The sequence below is a fragment of the Medicago sativa genome, chromosome 7, assembly GCF_051527215.1.
Source record: "Medicago sativa cultivar Bolivia chromosome 7, Bolivia_mono, whole genome shotgun sequence".
Classification (NCBI taxonomy): domain Eukaryota; kingdom Viridiplantae; phylum Streptophyta; class Magnoliopsida; order Fabales; family Fabaceae; genus Medicago; species Medicago sativa.
In genome coordinates, this window is record NC_140755.1 from 47,043,380 (window position 1) to 47,064,716 (window position 21,337).

General features: G+C 30.9%; 1 protein-coding gene across 2 annotated transcripts; it reads right to left on the reverse strand.

The window, feature by feature from the left end:
• Positions 1 to 5,338: 5,338 nt before the first annotated feature.
• Positions 5,339 to 7,803, reverse strand: LOC146906260 (zinc finger protein ZAT9-like). Of its 2 annotated transcripts, none has more exons than XM_085726610.1 (2): positions 7,723 to 7,803; positions 5,339 to 6,588 (listed from the first exon to the last, which is right to left on the reverse strand). In XM_085726610.1, the coding sequence occupies exons 1-2, from the start codon at positions 7,756 to 7,758 to the stop codon at positions 5,500 to 5,502; spliced, it is 1,125 nt and encodes a 374-aa protein (XP_085582736.1). In that variant the 5' UTR covers positions 7,759 to 7,803; the 3' UTR covers positions 5,339 to 5,499. The 2 variants fall into 2 exon arrangements, with proteins under 2 accessions (XP_085582736.1, XP_085582735.1); XM_085726609.1 differs by lacking the exon at positions 7,723 to 7,803 and adding an exon at positions 6,801 to 7,126.
• Positions 7,804 to 21,337: the final 13,534 nt, after the last annotated feature.

Genomic DNA, 21,337 nt, shown 5'->3' on the forward strand with positions numbered 1-21,337 from the left:
ATTTTGGGAAGAAAATGGGTTTTTGAGTAAAAGTCATTTTAAGAGCTTTTGCAAAATAAGTCATTTTGGGATGAGTTTGATTAAGTTGTTTTAATGTTGAAATGTCAAGTTTTCAAGTGTGGTTTGTATGGTCCAACTGTTAGGAATGCATTGGCGAAAATGGAATCGAAAATGGATTTGAAAACAAGATTTTATGCACGAAAACGTAAAAATGCATTTTTGATGTAATGGTGGAATGACATGACTGTGTCAGAGTCTCCTGTAAGGGATGACACGACCGTGTGTCCTGATGATGCGACCGTGTCAGTTCTGCAGAATCCCAAAACCTTGTTTTTTTCGTATTTTTGTGTACTTTTAAGCATACCAATGGATTCCAAACACCTACCCTTATACAATCACTTTATAATTAAGCTTCTAAGAGTATCATAGCTTGGATTTAACTTGGTTTTGTTTTGGAAATGAATTGGTTTTGCAAAGTGATAAAGTGAGACGAACTTTGTGATTTTTATGATTTCGTCGTATTTAGCCGGGTTAAACGCCAAGGTATACCCTACTGCACTTATACATAGCCTAGGGGAATACTTAGTTGAGGCATTGGATCTTGTTTGCTTGGCTTTGGTTCAATACTTCAATAATTTTGAAAATGGTGGAAAGATAGACGAACTTGGTTGAAAATGGTTCCTTTAAACCAATTACTTTATAAATCTTTCTTGGATGATTTTATATGATTAATTGATGATATGTGAATGATGGTGGACGATTGAATATGATGTTTATCATGAAATTATATGTTGTTCCATTTTACTTGGTTTATGAAAAGTATATGGAATTGTTGTGATATTTGGTAGGTTGATGTTGATGTGTGTGATGATGACTCTTATGTGGATTGTGATTGTTGAATGTGTGGACATGTATACTTGATAATGCAATTGTTGTTGAGATAGTCAATGTTATTGAAGGTGTACTTTTACATTGGTGATTTGTAAGAGAGGAGGTGTACTCTTGCATTTGTTATGTTGAAGTTGTGCATTGTCGGGTTCTTGTTGTATGTCCATGCATCATGATCATATTGAGTCATATGTGAAATGTAAGAGGGGAGGTGTTCTCTTACATAGGTGATTGGTAAGAGAGGAGGTGTTCTCTTATTTAGATGTTCGGTTGGCATCTATTGTTGTTGTTATGGTACCACATGCATATATGTGTCGTGTATAGACACATTGCATATTGAAATGATGTCTTGATGTGGCATGTGAATGATGATTGTTGATGATAAGTGTGTTTGATGAATACATACTCATGACATTTGGAATTGAATGGTTGATAAGTTGTGTCATAATTGAATATGTGACTTGATGAATTTGTGTATTGGTGAAATTTGGTGAATATTGTGATTGTGTGGATTGGTGTATATGTACATCGGTGGATTTTGTTGATGGTTGTGAATAGTTGAACTATGTTCTAATTGCATGTCTTACTTGTTTGTGCTTATACACTTGGTGAATCAATTTGATGATAATTATTTTGATAATAATGATGAGGTGAGAATTGTATATGTATATACATATGATTTGGTGATTTCTGTGATAATGATGATTGCTCGCTTATAACTTTGAAATGATGAATTGTATTTGTTGAGTTAAGTATATATGCTAGATGAAGAATGAGGTGAGTAATCCTTTCATTGATTTGATGTTGATAAATGATGAACTCTTGTCGATGACTTGATTAAAGATTAAATATGTTTGTCATGCTATGATAATAATGTGATAGCTTGAAGTGCAAGTGATGGGGGATAATCATGTGATGCTAGTATTCTAGGAGGATGGTTATGTATATGTGATATGTATGAATCCTTGAATGCTATGTTTATTATTTCTTGATTATGATTAATGTAATGCTTACCCCCAGTGGTTTCGACCGCCTACCTGTCTGTATGGATGGGTAGACGTTGTGCAGGATTAGTCGCTTGGTGAATTGCTTGGTGGATGTTTGGATAGCAGGAGCTTTCTCCGCTGTCGTGTCTTAGAGTCTAGGATAGGCTCTGATTAGGCATCTGTTATGTTGTTTAGACCGTCTGTTGTGGAGATTTCTATTTATGATTTATGTTGTTTATGACATGTAATTCTGGTGATGTATGAATTATATTCCGCTGTGACTGTTGAGGATTTTATATGCATGTCTATTGGTATTTTTGTTGAGACGTAGCGTCTATTTCTTGAATATTTGTTATATTCGCGTGTTTTATCGCTTTAATAGAAATAGGGTGTTACACTCCACGCACATTTTCAACCCCTTCCACCATCACTCCATTCACTAGAAAAGATGACACAACATTTCTTCTTTTCCTGTTAAACTCATTTTTTAGAAAAAAAAAATGATTTGATCACTATTTTAAAAATATGTATGAAATCTTTGAAATTATACATTTTTATTGTTTTGTATTTTTAAAGTTACATGGTTCTTATAATAAAAAAAAAGTGAGTTGGCTATTTATTTTTGCTGAAGAGGCCTTCTAAATTGCTTAAAATCAATGAAAAAACACTAATAGGTCATGTAAGAAAAATATAGGGTTAAATATGTTTTTGGTCCCTATAAATATATCAAATTTTCGTTTTAGGCCCCCTAAAATTTTTCTTAAACTTTTAGCCCCTATAAAATTTTCAATCACAACTTTTGTTCCCCATTTTTAATTGGTTTAAATGTGTAATTGGTCCCTGCACTTTCAACAGATTTTGACATTGGTCCCTGCACTTTTTTTTGTTTGGCATTGGTCCCTGCACTTTGTAAAAATATTGGCATTGGTCCCTGTACTTTTTTTTGTTTGGCATTGGTCCCTGCACTTTGTAAAAATATTGGAAATGGTCCCTGCACTTTGGAAAAATATTGGTATTGGTCCCAATCATTTCATGCCACGTGGCACCAATACCAATATTTTTTCAAAGTGCAGGGACCAATACCAATATTTTTACAAAGTGCAGGGACCAATGCCAAACAAAAAAAAGTGCAGGGACCAATGCCAATATTTTTACAAAGTGCAGGGACCAATGCCAAACAAAAAAAAGTGCAGGGACCAATGCCAAAATCTGTTAAAAGTGCAGGGACCAATTACACATTTAAACCTTTTTAATTTAATTTTTTTATTGAAATTGTGCAGAAATGAGTAAAATATTCTAAAAAAAATTTAGAATTTTTTAACAAAACACAAATTAAATATGAATTTTTAACCTTAAAAAGTATAAAAATTCATATTAAATTCATGTTTTGTTAAAAAATTCTAATTTTTTTTGGGAGATATTCTTATAATATTATGAATTTTTTTGCAAAATTTTATTCAAAAATATGAATTCTACATATGAGTTTACTTTAAAGGAGGGACCAAAAGTGAAGATGAAAATTTTTTGAGGGACTAAAAGTTGAAGAAATTTTTTAGAGGGACTAAAACGAAAAGTTATCATATTTATAGGGATTAAAAATATATTTAACCCAAAAATATATATTTGAGTATATGTTTTAAATGGTTGAACAACTCAGGGTCCTCCAAAGCGAGCCCCTTAGCTTCATTGGAATTAGGCCATTACTTTTTTCACCCTATGAGTTTCTAGTACGTCCTATTCTAATTCTAAAATCTGAAATGTTTTAACGTGTTTTAGAGGTTTTTACGAGGCGTTTATGTTGTTCGGATTATATAATCTGAACAAAATAGGGCGAGCGAGAAATCAATACTATGGAAAAAGAAGGAGTCTTGGAATTATTTTGGTGTGGTCTAATTCAGACCAAATATGAGACAAACATAAATGGACAGGGCATATCCGAAATATTTTAACGTGTTTTGGAGATTTTTATGGGGTGTTTATGCTGTTTGGATTATATAATCTGAACAAAATAGGGCACACGAGAAATCCATAAGGTGGAAAAAAAAGAGTTTTGAAATTATTTTGGTGTGGCCTTATTTGGCCCAATTATAAAACAAACATAAAAGGATAGGCACATCAGTTTTTTTCTTAATAATAAATATTTGTAGTTAGTTTCTTAGATTAATATTTACATATTCATTCAGATTTAAACTTCCTACCTTCAATTCATTTTTCCTTTAGTTCAAACCAATTGAGATATCATGGGCCCACCGATATCAAACTCTAGTTAGACGAAAGTACGTTTCTTATTAATGAGTTGGAGATGAAATCAACCAAGAGGAGTTTCTTACTATTTTATTAATATCAATTCTTATTTTTATTTTTATAATTTGTATATATCTAATCATGATGGAAACTTGACGAAATGGAACATAGAAACCAAGTCACTGAGCAGAAAGATTCAAATGAGGTATAGTTTAGTGGCGTATAAAGAAAGTATGTAAAAGAAGTGGTAAATTAAAAGCATGAAATTGTCACCACTCAGAGAAATAACATAGCAATGTCATCTAGGAACTCAACTTTCAACTTTTCAATATGATTTCTAATTTTGTTGGGTTTGTTAACCAATCAGATTCTATTTAAGTGAGTGAAGTCTTAAATCTATATATCTACTAATTTGACCACCTTCAATCAAATGCAAAACTAAAATAAATTAATGAACATAGGTAAGAAATGGTTGTTATGTCTATTGCAAATTAATGGGGGGTGACTTGAGTATTTCTTTTTATATCAAAATGAAAAAAATATTTGAGTCAAGCTCATCTGAGTCGAATTTACGTGTTTATCTATTCATAAAACAAAAATAGTATTGGTTATGAGAAAAAATCTCACAAACACATCACGAGTCACATGGCAAGATTAAAGTCAATCTTACTAATTCAATGCTTGTCTATGTATGGTTAGCAAGAATTCATTGTTGTCAAAAATAACATTTTTCTTCCCAAAAAAGGATCTGTATTTTTTAAAACAAAATTAATGCTATATTCAATTCACTTTGTAATCTCAACTAGTTATGAAGATCAATGTGGAAAGTTGCAATGAAAAATGACTAGAAGAAACATATGAAAAAAAATGATGATACAGAACTTTCTTTCAAGTAGAAAAAATATTTAAAAAGATATGAAACTTTTCAAATGTCTTAAAAGAAAAAAATATAATAAATCAAGATCCATTAAGAAACCACATTTTCTTTTCTGAACTGTACAATGCTCTTGGAAGTCAGAAGTTGAAGTTACTTTTATATTCATAAAAATATTTTCCTTAAAAACGACATTCCTGTTTTAATATTCATCATCATCATCAATATATTGCAGAACAGTTACTTGGTATTTTCCTTAATTAACCCAAAATAACCATAAAAAATCTTGAACAATTATCAGAACTTTTTTTTGTAAGTAGTATAATTCAGAACTTTACAAATAAAATCATTGAAATTGAAGAATTATTATTACAATAATATATAGAGTAACCATATAAGTATAACAAAATTTGTAGAACATTATTAAAAATGAAAAAAAAAAAAATGTTACCTTTAAATCATAAAGTAACCAATGCACCAAAAATTAAAAAAAACCATCCATGATGCTTAACGAGTTTTGACAAATTCTGCATCAGAAACAGCAGAATTTTCAATTTGACTAACTTCATCATCATCAATTGGAGCAGGAAGGTTAAGATCTATAACACTTTTTGCAACTCTTTTTGAGCTGAAAATTGGAACTGTTGTTGATGATGATCCATGAATCACATGTGTTCTTTTGTGTCCACCAAGTGCTTGACCCGAATTAAATACTCGAAAACATACCGGACATTCATGAACTTTCTTTTCAACAACTTCGAATTCTGGCGACGATTCTTCCACCGTTATGTTCGGTTTAATCTTCTTGTGACTTGCTCTATGACCACCCAATGCTTGATAAGATTTGAACACTTTATTACATGTTTCACATTTGTACCTTCCTTTACGTACTTTATTATTATTCTTGCATACTTTTAGTAGCTCTTGAGATTCATCACTATCTTCCAAAGATCTTTCGATTTCAATTTCATCTTCTTCCTCTTCAGCTTCGTCGTCATCATCTTCTTCTTCCACGTCTTCATATTGTTCATTTTGTCTATTCCATTTGTCTCTCGACAACTGCATTAGACAAAATGCAACATCTTCTTCGGTTGTTGCATCAGAAACCGAACTAACAGGTTCATGTTCAACAACCGAAGAATCATTCTTGGTAAAAAATTTCATTTTCTTCGTAGCAGATTCATTGTAATACTTTTGTTCAAACCCGCGAATTTTCCACACCCTTTTGGATCTTTTCCGAGTTGGATTATTCTTCGATGATTCAGTTTCGCTTTCTATATCTTGAAGAATCACGGAACTTGTATCCACTTGTGGAAAAGAAAACTCTTGATCTACGAGACGAATGCTTCTCTTTGGATTCTCTCTAAGGCCATAATTAAGACCCTTTTCATCAACGTCATCATCTTCTGATGACGATGATGAAGACGGTGCTGATTCAGCTTCGAAACTAAGTTGAACCGTTCGCGATGATTCTTCTTCTTGCTTTGTAACAAGAAGGTTCATCATATGAGATCTCATGTGACCCCCCAATGCTCTTCCATTGTTGAAGCTTCTATAGCAAAGTTTGCACTTGTATTTATCCATAAAATGATGAAACTAAAAAAACAAAAGAAGAAAAAGAAGAAGAAGAAACAGAGGAATAATAAAAATGAGTTAACTTTTATTATTATGATGATTTTGTTTGGTTTTGAGAGAGAAAAAGAAGAGAGAGTAGAAACTATAAAAGGAGTAGGTGACAAGCATTCCTCTTCACTAAGGCCAAAAAAGGTAATAAAAAATAAACGTAAGAAAAACATAAAGAGTGAAACCTGAATGAATTTAAAATTGAATTTATTGATATTTAATTGAAGATGGACATGCAGGAAGTGAGAGAAGAACATGTAACATGCCAGACTTGCCCGTTTCTCTATTTATTCTCCACTCAATCTTTCTTCTTTTTATTGGTTTTTTCAATCTTTGTAACACTTTCTTTAATTTCCAAAAGTACCCTTTTCTCTAATTTTTTTAGTCATAACTCTCGGGTTCTTCGGAGAAACGGATCCTTATCATTTCATAACCCAACTTTGAATTTTCCTATATATTTTGTTTTTAACTTAAATTCATTAATTTCAACCACTCAATTCTCTTTACTTTCATTTACTAAAATCTCTATTTAAAGAAAATGGATAATGAAATTATATAGTTGTCTATAGTTTTTCTTAAAATCAATGTTTTAGAAATCATAATGAATTAGCCGGTTCAATCGAGAATCGACTAGTTTACCGTATAGTTCAATCTCGGATGTATCACAATTTAATCGATCTAATGTTAAATGGTTGAACCAGTTGAACCACAATTGGCTCAATCGATTTTTATTTTTACATTTTTTATTTGTATTATTTCTTATTTATTTATCTATTAGTCACCCAATTTAACCGTCATAAAATCAAAGGAACCAAATAAACTTTAATTTTCTTTTGAACGAATATGTAGATTCTTAAACGTAGTGGTTGGGTATAACACAACTCTACAAAACCGACTTATAAAGTCATGATTGTTCCTACTTATAAATACATGTTCAGATTATCTTTTATCCGGCGTTGAATTCTTAATATAGATGTCACATTTTTTTTAAGGAAACTTGGATGTCACTTATTACATTTTGATAAACAAAAACGTTACTTTATCTTATTTTAAAATAGATAAGAGGGTCTTGAATCTTTGATTCATTAGAGACACAAAACGACTTACCCGATTGATGAACGCCACTAGGTTGTGTAAATTCATTCATAAAAATTATAAACAACAATGTTAAAGTGAAGAGTTACACGTAACTCATCTCACTCACGTGTCGTTTTGATAGCGAATGGTTTTGGCAACCACAGATTTATGGTACTACTATTTATTCGGAAATTGACCATACTAAATTCTTAAAATACACAAAGAATCTGTTATTTGTTCTTTTATAAAATAATTAGGTTGTTACTTTTGTGCCTTTGATCTCAAAGCCAAAGGTCAGTAGCATTGGTAGCTTTTAGCAAGCCGTTTGGTCTTTTAGTTAGAAAAAAAGTTCAATAAATAAATAAAAATGAAGAGTGCAAATAATTATGTGTTTTATTGTGTTGTCATCATGTCTCAATAGAAATCATGTTAGTTATTCTACTCATTAAATTTAATTACAACAATAATTCTTAAGAATTGATTTTAAGGATGTTTTTATTAAGAAACTAAATTAACCCATCAAAATTGGTGCCGAGTAGAATTGAACCGAAGATCCTAAGAGGAGTACACTACTAGATCACAAGGCAATACCATCAAACCAACCTAAATAGACACTTTTAAGGATTGATTGATATAAATTGTTAATATCAAAGTCGGTGTAAGGGACAAGCATAACCCAATCTAGGGTTCTAGGTTTCAAAACTTTTGACTCAAATTAAAAAATTAAAGTTAGTTATACCTATATGAGAGTATTAGTTATTGATGTTTGTCTAACTCTATTTAGTCAAGATGAAGGTCTCATATCTTCTCTGACTCAAGTTTAAACATTGAATTCAACAAAATCTGTTTTTTTTAATAAGTTTCGTGTTGTTTTTAAAAAAAAGATATTATTATAAAATATAGTTTAAACCTCTAAACATTGTGACTTGACCCTAATTAGTATTAACACATTTTATACATGCATTCAATTATATTTCATCATATAGATAATTTGTGAAGATATTTTTAGAATTAATATAGCAAACAAAGTTACATAATGCGAAATGTGATTTTTTTGAGGGGATAATGTGAAATGTGATCAAATGCATGAGTAAAACCGTATTTTTTATTTATATCCATATCTTGATATGGAGCATTTTTATTTACATATATTGATTGAAGAGTAGGAAGTTGATAATGAATTTCTCCATTGATTTTGGATCTTGTGTTGAATGAATGAGTGATGGTAAAGGAGGGTGAGAAATGGGTAAGAAACTAACTAATTTTTCCACTCAACGAGGATTTGGCATTAGAATTCTGTGGAGAGTAAACGACGTTTTATTTGGGGTTTGTAGACCAAGTCATATGCTACGACTAACTCTCATTGGTAGTGCTTGCCACATAGTTTGCACTTATGTTTTGCTTTAATTTTGTTTCAATTTAATATATTATTTTCTACTAAAATACACGCATTAAAAAAATTAACAACATTTGATATTATTGGTTTAAATCAAGGTGGGTCTCACACATTGGAAATAGATTCGAACTGTCATGACGTCCGGCTTAACAATTTCGGCATTTTTGCCAGTTGAGTTAGTACTTATAGGATGAGTGTCAGTACTGTTTATCAAAAAGAGTTTTAAAAAATACACATTGACATTAGCGTGGGAGTTTACTAAGTCCTCTTTCTAATTTTTCTGACTCTTTTTAAACGTTTTCTTTCTGTAGTTGAAGTCTAATTCAACTTTCTAGCACAAGGGTACTTTTTTTTCCTTATTTTTTGTTTCATTTGGATTTAATTTGTTGATAAACAATGCAGATTAATAAATTGTTCTACCCAGTGACATGAGAGAACACGTTTTTATACTTTATTGCTATGCATAGGTACGGTACGGTATCCGGTACGGGTACTAGTATATAATACGTTAAATTTAAGAAAAATGAAGGTACGATGAATACATTAATATGAAACATTAAAAAACTTTTTTATTGGTAAATTACTATCATTGTTGTTGTAAAAACATACTTAGAAAAAAAAATCAAATATAATAAAAAATAGTATAAATCTGTATTTTAATCATATGTTTAATCACACTTCTATCATTATGCTGCTTCATAAATTTGCTTTTTTGTTCATCTCCCCCACTATTTTCATCAAAAGCAAAAGAGAGAATTGACATAAAATAAAAGATAAAAATAATTTGTTTTGTTTTTCTATCGTCGGTACGTTTTTACCGTACTTCATGATTGAACTCCCCTCGGCCAATCATCACTCGAAAGCAGTTCTGTCCTAGCGTAGGCTAAAGAAGTAAAACCTCTATGGAATCTTCAAACGAACACTTCGAATTGGTATGCTCGTGTGTTCCGAGAAGGCACCCAACTCTGGCTCAAGAAAATAAGGGGTATCCATGAGATGAGTGCCCGTAATTCGTAACGTTGAGTTACGAATGTGCTCCAATCTCTTTCTTTAGGGTTGAAGATCACCTTACGACTGACCAGACCGAAATGGGTCAGAAGTGGAAACTCTTTACTCGTTGGAAAGAGCGAGTGGTAACAATAGGAGATTGCTAAAAATCCTCGATGGAAACATCTAGGGATAAAGCAGTAGGGTAATACCATCTGACGTACCCACTACGATGAGTCAATTAAGTAAAAATGGATAGGGTTCAGTACTTACGGTACAATATCATACACGTACCTAGTACGGGTGCGTACCCGGTACGGGTACTTCACCACTTTTGGAGACCCATGATTCAGAGCTTGATTGTCATTTTTTCTTTCTTTGGCGTAAGAGGAGTGCTGAGAATACTTTATTTTCAATATTCTATTTGATTGAAATCTATTTAAGTCTCGCATTTTGTAAAATGAGTCTCACATCAAGTGGTGTGAACTTGATAGATTTCACTGTTGGGGATAATGTTAAAAAAGAGAGTAATTCTAACACTTCTATTTTTTCTTTGGTTGAAACCAATTTTTTTTCTTTTGAAACTAATTTTTATCATATAATAAATATGAATTTATTGTAAACAATAATAAACGATGATATGTGAAATACCCTAACCCCAACTAGTATTTTTCTAAATTAAAATATAGATAATATTTAATCATGCAAGGGTGTCACATTTTGTCATCATTCAAAAATACTTCAATTAAATAAAAATAGTGCAGCGAAAATAAGTTCAAAGCATTGTCAGTGTCACATTATCTTAACAAATAAGTTGGATTCAAATATGAATTCCAAAACAAATTCCGAAAATAAAAGAAAAACCCAAATTCTTTAGTGTTACAGAATCAGAAATATTGACCCAAAATAAACTCCTAATAAAAAGAAAGAATGAAGAGAAAGACTCATCGTCGTACTCCAAGCTTGCATCGTCTAAAGTTCTTCATCCTGAATATTTGTACCAAACAAGGGTAAAGATGTCCAATCCGCAATCGGGGTGAGTATATATCCAAAATAAGAAGATTACATAAACGTAATGAATAGACTCGGAGGTTAAATACATAAAACATCATATATATATATATATATATATATATAATATTCACATCATTAAATAATCGCTTTTCACATCGTTAAACAATCAACTTTCACATCATTTAATAATCATAAAAGATCATTTATCACTTCAACAAAATCAATTATCAATTAAGAAATTCAGAACTTATCAATGGAACAGACTTATGTATGCAATGCTCCTAGACTCAACTGAATATGCATGTAGCACCAAACCTAGTTTTCGTCAAATATTTTAGATATTAAAGGTATGTTACCAATTCATTCCCCATCATTAAATCACATCTTTAAATAGATTCGACCATGAATGCCAAGTAGTTACTCATCAATACACATCATTTAATGACTCGACATTACACATATTTAAATAACTCATCATTAGATAACACATCGTCATTTACACTTTCGTTAAATAACATATCAATTACACATGGTCAAATAACACATCAATTACATCATTAAATAACACATCAATACACATTATTAAATAATTCATCATTACACATCGTCAAATAATTCATTTGTGCTCATTGTTTAATATCACATTAATCAAATATATCATCTAAAATATATTATTTCAAAACTTGTCAAGTTTCGACACTCATCCTAACTTAACTAACATTTAAAGTTAATCTCCTAAGACCATCATCCTACTACGTTTAACCCTACTATTACCCAAGTACACTCCACAATTAATCCCCAACTAGCTGATTTGATTTACTAATTTAAGTTCATCAAAATCCCTTTAAACATTATACTTTTATCGCGATTTAACACGATAAGAACTAAGTCTCTTAATTTCTCATCATTTTGATTTATCACTCGAAATATATTATTTTATCACTAACGCACACTCACCATCTCTCAACACTACAACCACTACTCCCACTCAATTTCCCTACGTATTAACAACATCATTTTTTTACTTAAGTGAAAAACATTAATTTAAAATATTCTGCGACAAAGAAGATGGGTTCACAGAGTCACTGGGGCATATAGATGAATGCTAAAATCATGAAATTCAATATGCAAGAATTACTCAAAAAGAAGTTTCCTAGCTTAAGATATCGATTTTTGAAGTTGTTTGACTCAGAGTAATTTATAAAACAAAACAATTGTAACGCCTTATTTCTATTTAAGCGATAAAACATACGAATATAACACATATTCTAGAAATAGACGCTACGTCTCAACAAAACTCCAAAATTATCATGCATATATAAAATATCTCAACAGTCGCAGCGGATACAAATCATATATCTCCAACATATACATGCCATGATCAAAATACATCATCATATAAAAATTCTCCAAGTCCCAACAAGTGGACAAATCTCAACAAAATAAAACAAATCCGACAATAAACAGAATCTAACAAAACATAAAGACACCGACCCTAATCAGAGCCTAAACCTACGACTCCAACCGATAGCGGAGATAGCGCCCGCTATCCAAGCACTCACCGAAAGCAACTACTCCTGCACAGCGTCTACCCATCCATACAGACAGGTAGGCGGTCAAAACCACTGGAGTTTAGCATTACATTAATCATAATCAATACAAATAACTAGGCATAAATATATATCATTTCAATTCTTCACTTAATAACATGAATAATTAACCTCCACATATTCATTCACATAACATTTCCGAATAACACAAGTATATGCATTCATCACACATACATCAACCACACCTTCATTACATTCATTATTAAATGCAACATTCAAGAATCATGCTATAATGATATGCGCCTAACTCGACACATATATGCATGTGGTACCAAATCTCCTCAAGGTCGTTACCCATGATGCAACAAAAACATCATTATCAATGGCTATAGTCAACGGCAATATGGATATAACATCCGACACGACATATGATGCATGAACATATGACTCAATCCACTATGCATATGTTCACAACAATTCAACGGCTATATTCAACGGCTATAATCAACGACTATCATCAACGGCTATCATCAACATTCAACTTTATCATAAAGTCCAACAACTCCATTCAATACAACACATGATAACAAACATCATATTCTTCACCTAACAATCAATCAAACATCTTCTTACAATCATATCAAACTATCCTTAGAGAATTCATAAAGCATTCGGCTCGTAAAACCATTTTCATCAAAGTTCGTCTCTAACTTCACCATTTTAAAATAATTGAAGCTTTTGAACTAAAACTAAGTAAACAAGATTCAATGCCTCAACTAAGTATACCTCTAGGCCACATATAATTGCAGTAGAGCATACAATTGCGTTTCATCGGCTAAACACGACGAAATCATGAAATTCCCAAAGTTCGTCTCTCTTTGTCATTTTTGCAAAAGAATCCCATTTTCAAAGCAAAACATGTTAAGACTTGATGAAACCAATCACAACCATTTTTAGAAATCATATAAACATTATACAACCTTAACCCTACTTCAATTTGACGAGAAAAGCGAGTTTCCGGAAAATTGACGTTTTGGACCATTTTTCAAAAGTTTAAGTTTGATTCACAAAATCAAGTCCAATTTGATCCAATGAAGTTCCAGTAGGATTAAATGGATAAACAGAGGTTAAACAAGTCAAAAGAAACATTTTGGAAAGCCCGGATTGGTCCCCAAGTGCACGAAACGAAAAATCAAAGGTGGTTGAAACTGGGCAGGTTCGCTTAAGCGAAGGGCTGGTTCGCTTAAGTGAACTGAAATCAAAACCTGCAATGTTGTTCGCTTACGCGTTCGCTTAAGCGAACAGTCATAATTCTGCAGAAAAATATTTCGGGTTTCAACCCTTTTTCACCAAAAAATCCCAATTTTAATCATTCTAAACCCCAAAACTTAATCCAAAAGATGTTTACAGGTCATATACACTTCAAAACACTCAAACATGCATACAACTTGCAATCACAACATCAATTCATCAAAATTCACCAATTCACCAAAACTCTCACAACTTTCAACAACAACAACAAATCTCATCACCAATTCATCAATTCATGATACCCAATTATTCAATTCATCAACAACACATGTTAAAGCAACAACAACAACATTTGAACATGAATTCATCATCAATCTAACAACCACAACATTATTCATCATCAATTTCATACAAAAACTCATCATGTTCATATATACCCATTTTGACATACAAATTCAACAACAACAACACAATTATCATTCAATTCATGCATATAATCATATCATCAAAATTAAGCATGAATTTCTACATCTAAAATCAAATTAACCACTTAACCACAATTATGCAAAGAATTAGGGTAGAAATTAAACTACTAGATTATGATTAAAGCCTAACCCCCTTACCTTAATTCTTCACAATCACCAACTAAGGCTTCACTTTAGCTCCCAAAGCTTGAATCTCTAGCCTCCTCTAGCCTTCTCTAGATCTTCCTCTTCAAACCCTTATCTTCTCGCTATCTCTATCTCTTCTCAATTGTGAAAATGTTGGTAAACCCCTATTTTCTCTACAAACTAGAGTTTTTATAGGTTCCACCTAATTGGGCTCAACTCACAATGCCTTAATGGGCCTAACCCATTTCTATTCTAACCCAAAATGTTACTATTCACTTAACGGTAAAATGTAATACTAACGGTCACCTACCGGTAATAAAACAAATCACTACAACTCCCTAGCACTTAGTAAAATAACAACTCTCACAAAGCACTAAAAATAATCCTCAACGAAATTACTAAATTACCCCTACTCGCAAAATGACCAAAATACCCCTAAGTCCAAATTGACTAAAATACCCTTCTAACCCCGAATTCTACCATTCCCGACCAAAAATGCACACAGAGGCAAATAATCACATAAGAGCACATATAACACACATAAATAAATAATAAAATAAATCTAGCGAAAAATCGGGTTGTTACAACAATCATCTTCATAATATTACAATAAATTCTAGAAGTATTATAAAAGTACATAACTTTCCAGTATCATAAAAATATAAGTTAGCATTCGAATCCAATTGTTTTCACTTAAAAATGATCTTTGTAGCAAAAGTTATAACTAATTTAGTGACAGAGTATCCAAGATAAGAATTGGAGAGTTTTACCCATTAACATTAATTTTTCATATAATTAATTCTCATTAACACACAACACATTAAAACCTCATTCTATACCACTAATTTCATGGTTTTTACTCACTTCTTTTTATATATTCCAAAACACAACATCAACACATTTAAATCATGAATTTAACATGAAAACAACACAATTCAGAAAGGACAATTAAAGATATAATCACAACAACATATGAGAACATTAAATTAACATGAAATCATTACAATTCATAGACTACAAATCAAACAAACAGTTATAGCAACATAAGAGAACACAAATTTAACAAAGATTCATCACAATTCATAAACTACAATCAAACTTATAGTTATAACAACATAAGAGAATACGATATAATAAGGATTCACTATAAGAATAAATAAAAATACCAAAGGTTAAGGACTCCTCGCTACCCACATGAATACACAACCCTTAGATTAAATAAAACTTCCCCTTACCTTAAAGTTATGCAAATTGATGAATTCACACGGTTGAATCTCTCTTTAAGTTTCTGTCTAGGCCTTTTTTGTCTCTTTTCTCCACAACTCTAGTTTTTCCTTTTTCATTTGCTATCTTTTTCTCTGCTTCTTTTATAACCCTAATTCTCTAATGGTCTCCTCTATTTATAACTACTAATTGAGTTAGTTTCTCACTTAATCTTTGACAGACTTACTATTTGCACCTCTAATTTGGTTACTATTCTTTTTGTAACTACACAGCTTTGCTATTTACACATCCCTTTGCTTAAATCATTAAAACACTACACAGATTACTATTTACACCTCCATTTTTATCCAGTTTTACTAATGCACTACTGTTTGCACCCTACTTCATTATTCTCACTAAAAATGCTATTTTTTTTATAAAACTTATTTCCCCCCACTCTTTAACCAACCAATTAACCCATTTATTTCCTCATTACCTATTCTCCCAATAAATTCGAATGATTAAATTAATAATATCAAACAAACCAATAATAATAATAATAATACTAATAAATTAATGTTAAAAATCGAGGTGTTATATTATGTATCCTTATTTATTAATTTTGTTAAGTCTGCAACAACTTAACCTAATTTTTTTTCCCGCTGCAAATTAGGTTTGCAATTATTTAACCTAACAAATTCCATCTAAAAAAATGCATCGCACCAATTTTATTCCTATCATCTTGCCTTTTTTTCTTGAAGCAAATATTTTCTACCCTAATCCTTATTTATTAATTTTGTTAAGTTTGCAACAACTTAACCTAATTTTCTTTTATAATATTTTCAGATTTCATACATTTTATGAAGTGTTTTACTTTGTCTACTATAGATTATCACGTGTTATTTTTTTCACCGTTACCAATTATATATTGCATTTTATTATTCGTATGTCAATTTCTTTACAATAAACCAGAGCGGAGCACCGGTCAAAAATCTAGTTGTTTTTTTAATAGAAACTGATATATCACTAATTTAGGCCCATGTTGATTTTCCAAGAAATTATAATAAAGGCAAGTCCAAATACTATTGAGTAACAACCAGTGGCGGAGCCAGACAAAAAAGTTTGGGGTGGCCGCCATCTCGCCATCAAAATAAACTAAAATATATAAATCATATTAAACACAACACATTTAAGTCGTAATAAACCAAAAATCGATCATTCAAAATTGAAATTATGGAGGAAAATAATAATTATAATGAAGGGTAATATAGTAATTTCATAGAAAGAATGGGGTGGCGGTGGCAACCCCTTCCCCCCCCCCCCCCCCCCCCCCCCCCCCCCCCCCCCCAAGTTCCGCCACTGGTAACAACGATACAAGCTAGAGTAAGTGAGCTACCCAGATCCCCTTTATAAGAATAAAATTCACTTTCCAATTGGACAATTTGAAAAATGTTGAAGTTCATTCCTACAAATCCTAGCTATATTTCTAATGAGAATCAATATGTTGATATTTCTTTAGTGAATTTTAATTGTAATAATTTTTTTAGTTAAAATTATGGATTTCTTTCTTTTTGAGTGGTATTTTCTCCTTGTTTTCTAGTATTTATTTTGATTTTACAAAAATAAATTATATTCATTCATTCAAATTGATAAAGTACATCGATACAATTCAAATTTACTAAAAATAAAAAGGATGAATCTGCAAACAAACTCACAACATCTATGTTAATAACACAAAACGACAAAGTACAAAATACTACACAGGACTATATTCAAGTATCCGAAATACACATGTCTTCTGATCTGCAACGTGGATGACACCATTGGATCTGCACTGGATCGAAGCTGATCTGACAATCTGAACCGAACAAATACCTAAACGAAAAAGAAAGACAAACAACGCCGCAAAAAGACGACGAAGAAACCAACGTCGAACTAAGACGACGAAATCACCAAATAAAAAATAAAATAGATGTGCAAATCACTTATTTAAAAAATGAAGTAGATAAGAAAATCACTTATTTCAATAAAAGAAACTAGAGTTTTGGTGACGGCTCACAAGAGAGAGAAAATAAAAAGCGAGAGTTCTAGTATGGGTTGCAAGCATGTTTTGCTCCTCATTGGACCTCATAGCGTGATTGGCCATGTCTGTCATGGTTGTAGGTATAAATAACAATAGGCTATTATTATTTTAGATCATATGCGTTTCTCACAGGTCTTATTCTTTTTAGTAAAATATAATTTGTTCGAACTCTATAATCCGAACGTATTTTAGAAATTTTTGGATTTTTTTTTGAAATTTTTGGATTTTAAAACCCAAAATATGCTGACTTTATAATGAATAATCAGAATCCCTCCAATTTCAGCAATTTTGAATTTTTCTTTGTAAAACAACAAAAAAAATAAAGTAAACAAACAAAACCTGTGAAATATAATAAAAAATATAATAATACCACAACAAAATTCTAAAAATTAAATTAAACTAATGCATATTTTTTTTTCTTCAGATTTTTCTGAGAATATGAAAAATAATAAAAAATAAAATTAGGTCTTAATCCTTCCTTTTCTTTCTATTTCTTTGAGCTAGTTTTGGAGCAATCCGATCAAATAACTTGAAAATCGGATTTTTGACTAGGACTCTAGTAGAACAATCAACAATGACCTAAAACACTTATGATGGTTAGTATAGTTCTTGAATTATCTATTTATGTCTAATTGCTGATAAAGTTCAAATATTTAATCCAAACTTGTTTCCCCTAAATTTTTGGCACAAGAGGGGTATATATGGAGTGTTCGGATTTTATAATAAAAAAAAAATCACCCTGTTATATTGGGTTTTTGGATTTTATGATCATGAAAAACATATTTTCCACCTACAAACAAAAGGAAAACTTATTTTGTATTATAAAATCCCAAATTTTTAAGAAAAAAAACAGGGCGCACTATAAATATAAACGGTGAAAAAAGTAATAATCATAACAATTTTGTGGTCATTTTTTTGTCGAGTGAATGCATGAATTTTGTTATTCAATGTTGGATTGAATTTAAGTTAGTTATGCTCTTCTAGGTTCTTGAATGAACCAACTCTAGATGACTAGATCCATATCATGAACATCCTTATTCTTGTGGTGGATTCACAACAAATCTTATAATTTTTCAAGAATGTGGCGGTCATTCTTCGCATTCATCATTTAATTTTTTAGTATGTTTGTTTTCCATTTCTTACTTGTAGAATTTTCGTAGGTTTTCTTAGATATTGAATCCTTGTGTATTGAATCTTCTTTGGGCCCACATCAATATCCACAATAAACATGGGAGAATTTCTCTTTAAATATGACCTTAATTAGAGTTTATTAGTCAGATTCAAAAATGATTATGTCATAGTCGAGGGTTTTTGTCATGGAAACGACTTGGAGAAAACCGATTGCTTGGAAACCACATTGAAGTCTATTCATAAGAGAAACAAATCTACCGTTCTCATATCTGATTATAGTTCTCACAAGCTAGTCCCCATCAACCATGTTTTGTCAGGTAGACATCTATATTTGCAACGTAGAATTGGAAGTCCTAAAAAAAATTCAGGAATTTGTCTGGCATCATCATCTATATGCTACAAGTTTTTAACAAAATTTAATAGAAGATATGAAAAAATTGTTCATTTTTAAAAAACACCCACAAGCATAGAAAACACCACATAACAAAGTTGTAGAATAAACATGATCAATCGTAATTTTATTTATTTATTTTTAATAATCTAAAATAAAATATATATTACCAACCAAGAATAAGTTCTTCTAGCACAAAATGTATAAGAAAGAACTTATTAAGAGATCAAAGTTACATTACAGCGAGATAAAAAACAACAAAAGAGAAAACAAGCTAAGTTACAACAACTAAACAAGGAATATGATTAAACCTCCAAAGATGATAGTCAAAATTAAAAGCAACATATTTTATTTTTATAAATCAAAAGAGTAACGTAACAATAGTTTGTCATAATGTACATAATTACCTCTAAAAAATTGAAATGTCGTATTAACAATGTACAATAAACAACTAACGTACCATGACAGCGACATGGTGGTCACTTAGTCTCCCAGACGATAAATGTTTGCTATTTAAATAATGAAAATGAAACGAACAAAATTTAATTTACTAAATGTTTCATATTTGTAGGACAAATATAAGACTTCATTATTCAAAAAAGTTGTCAACAATTTTTCTTTTCTTTGAAGAGCTAAATTAAGTTTTTACATTGGCACCAAAATCAAATTTTATTTTAAATTTTAATGGGTTAAATAAGTTTTTGATATATATATATATATATATATATATATATGTATATATATATCTCAAATTTTAATTTTAGTGCTTATAAAAAATTTCAGCAAGTTTTAGTCCTCAAATATTTTTTGTCACGATTTTTTATCATTGCGTTTAAATCAATTCTTATGCACCATTAATATTTTTGTATGATTTTTTTTTACAAAGATGTTTACAATATTATTACAATCTCTCCAACAAAATTATAGAATGTTAAAAAGGCTTAATAGCAGTTTTCGCCCCCTAACTTTCACGAAGTTGCGATTTTGGCCCCCTAAGAAAAAAAAACTACAAAACCGTCCCCTAAGTTTTGCAACTGTAGCAGTTTTATCCCCTCAAGGCCAAAAAAAATAAAAAAATAACACATCTCACTTAGGGTGCCACGTTAGCGTAGACCGAGTCAAAATTAGCCTTGGCGGCCAAAATTGCCACAGATGCAAAACTTAGGGGGCGGTTTTGTAGTTTTTTTCTTAGGGGCCAAAATCTCAACTTTGGAAAAGTTAGGTGGCTAAAACTGCTATTAAGCCTTTTGAAAAAGTACGAATGAAATATGGATTTTTAAATGTTAAAACCTTAAAAATTCATTTTTAGTTCATCCTTTGTTAAAAAAAAAATAAAGTTTTGCAAGAGAATTTTCGACAATATAGTAAAGATGAATGTAAAAAGTAATTTAAAATCTTGAAGGATACACATGAATGTACTTAAAATGTATTCAAAGTATCATATCCACAAGGACCGTGCAATACCAAAACTATTCACCAATTAAAACTATTTTGAGTATGGAAAGTGGGTTTGTTTAAACATATATTTTAGTCTGTGTAATTTAAGTGATGAAGCAAGAATAGAGAGATCGTATTATCGGGATAATGCTTCATCAACTAATTGTTAAACGTCCTTCCTTAATCAATTATACCACCACATGTCCCTCATCATATGTTTCCTTGTCTAGAAAACAATGTGAAATTCATTGTATCAATTGACTTCTGATGCTAAGCAAAATAGTCAATTTATTCAATGAAATATGACCGACAATGTGTGTGAATGCAAACCTATTCCTACGTCTAGGTATTAAATCTACGCTTGATTTAATTTAAAACTCTTAGATAAAAAGTCGACGTCTTGCACTTTCTAAATTAAAAGTTCATTTTTGAATTCACGCCAGAAAAAACATTAAGGACATAATTAAACCAAAGATATAACGAAACATAATTTCTATATAACCAACCGTATTAAGTATCTACATCCAGTTCATAACATCTATAACTGATCCCAATAATACATATGATTATATATACATAACCTTATAATAA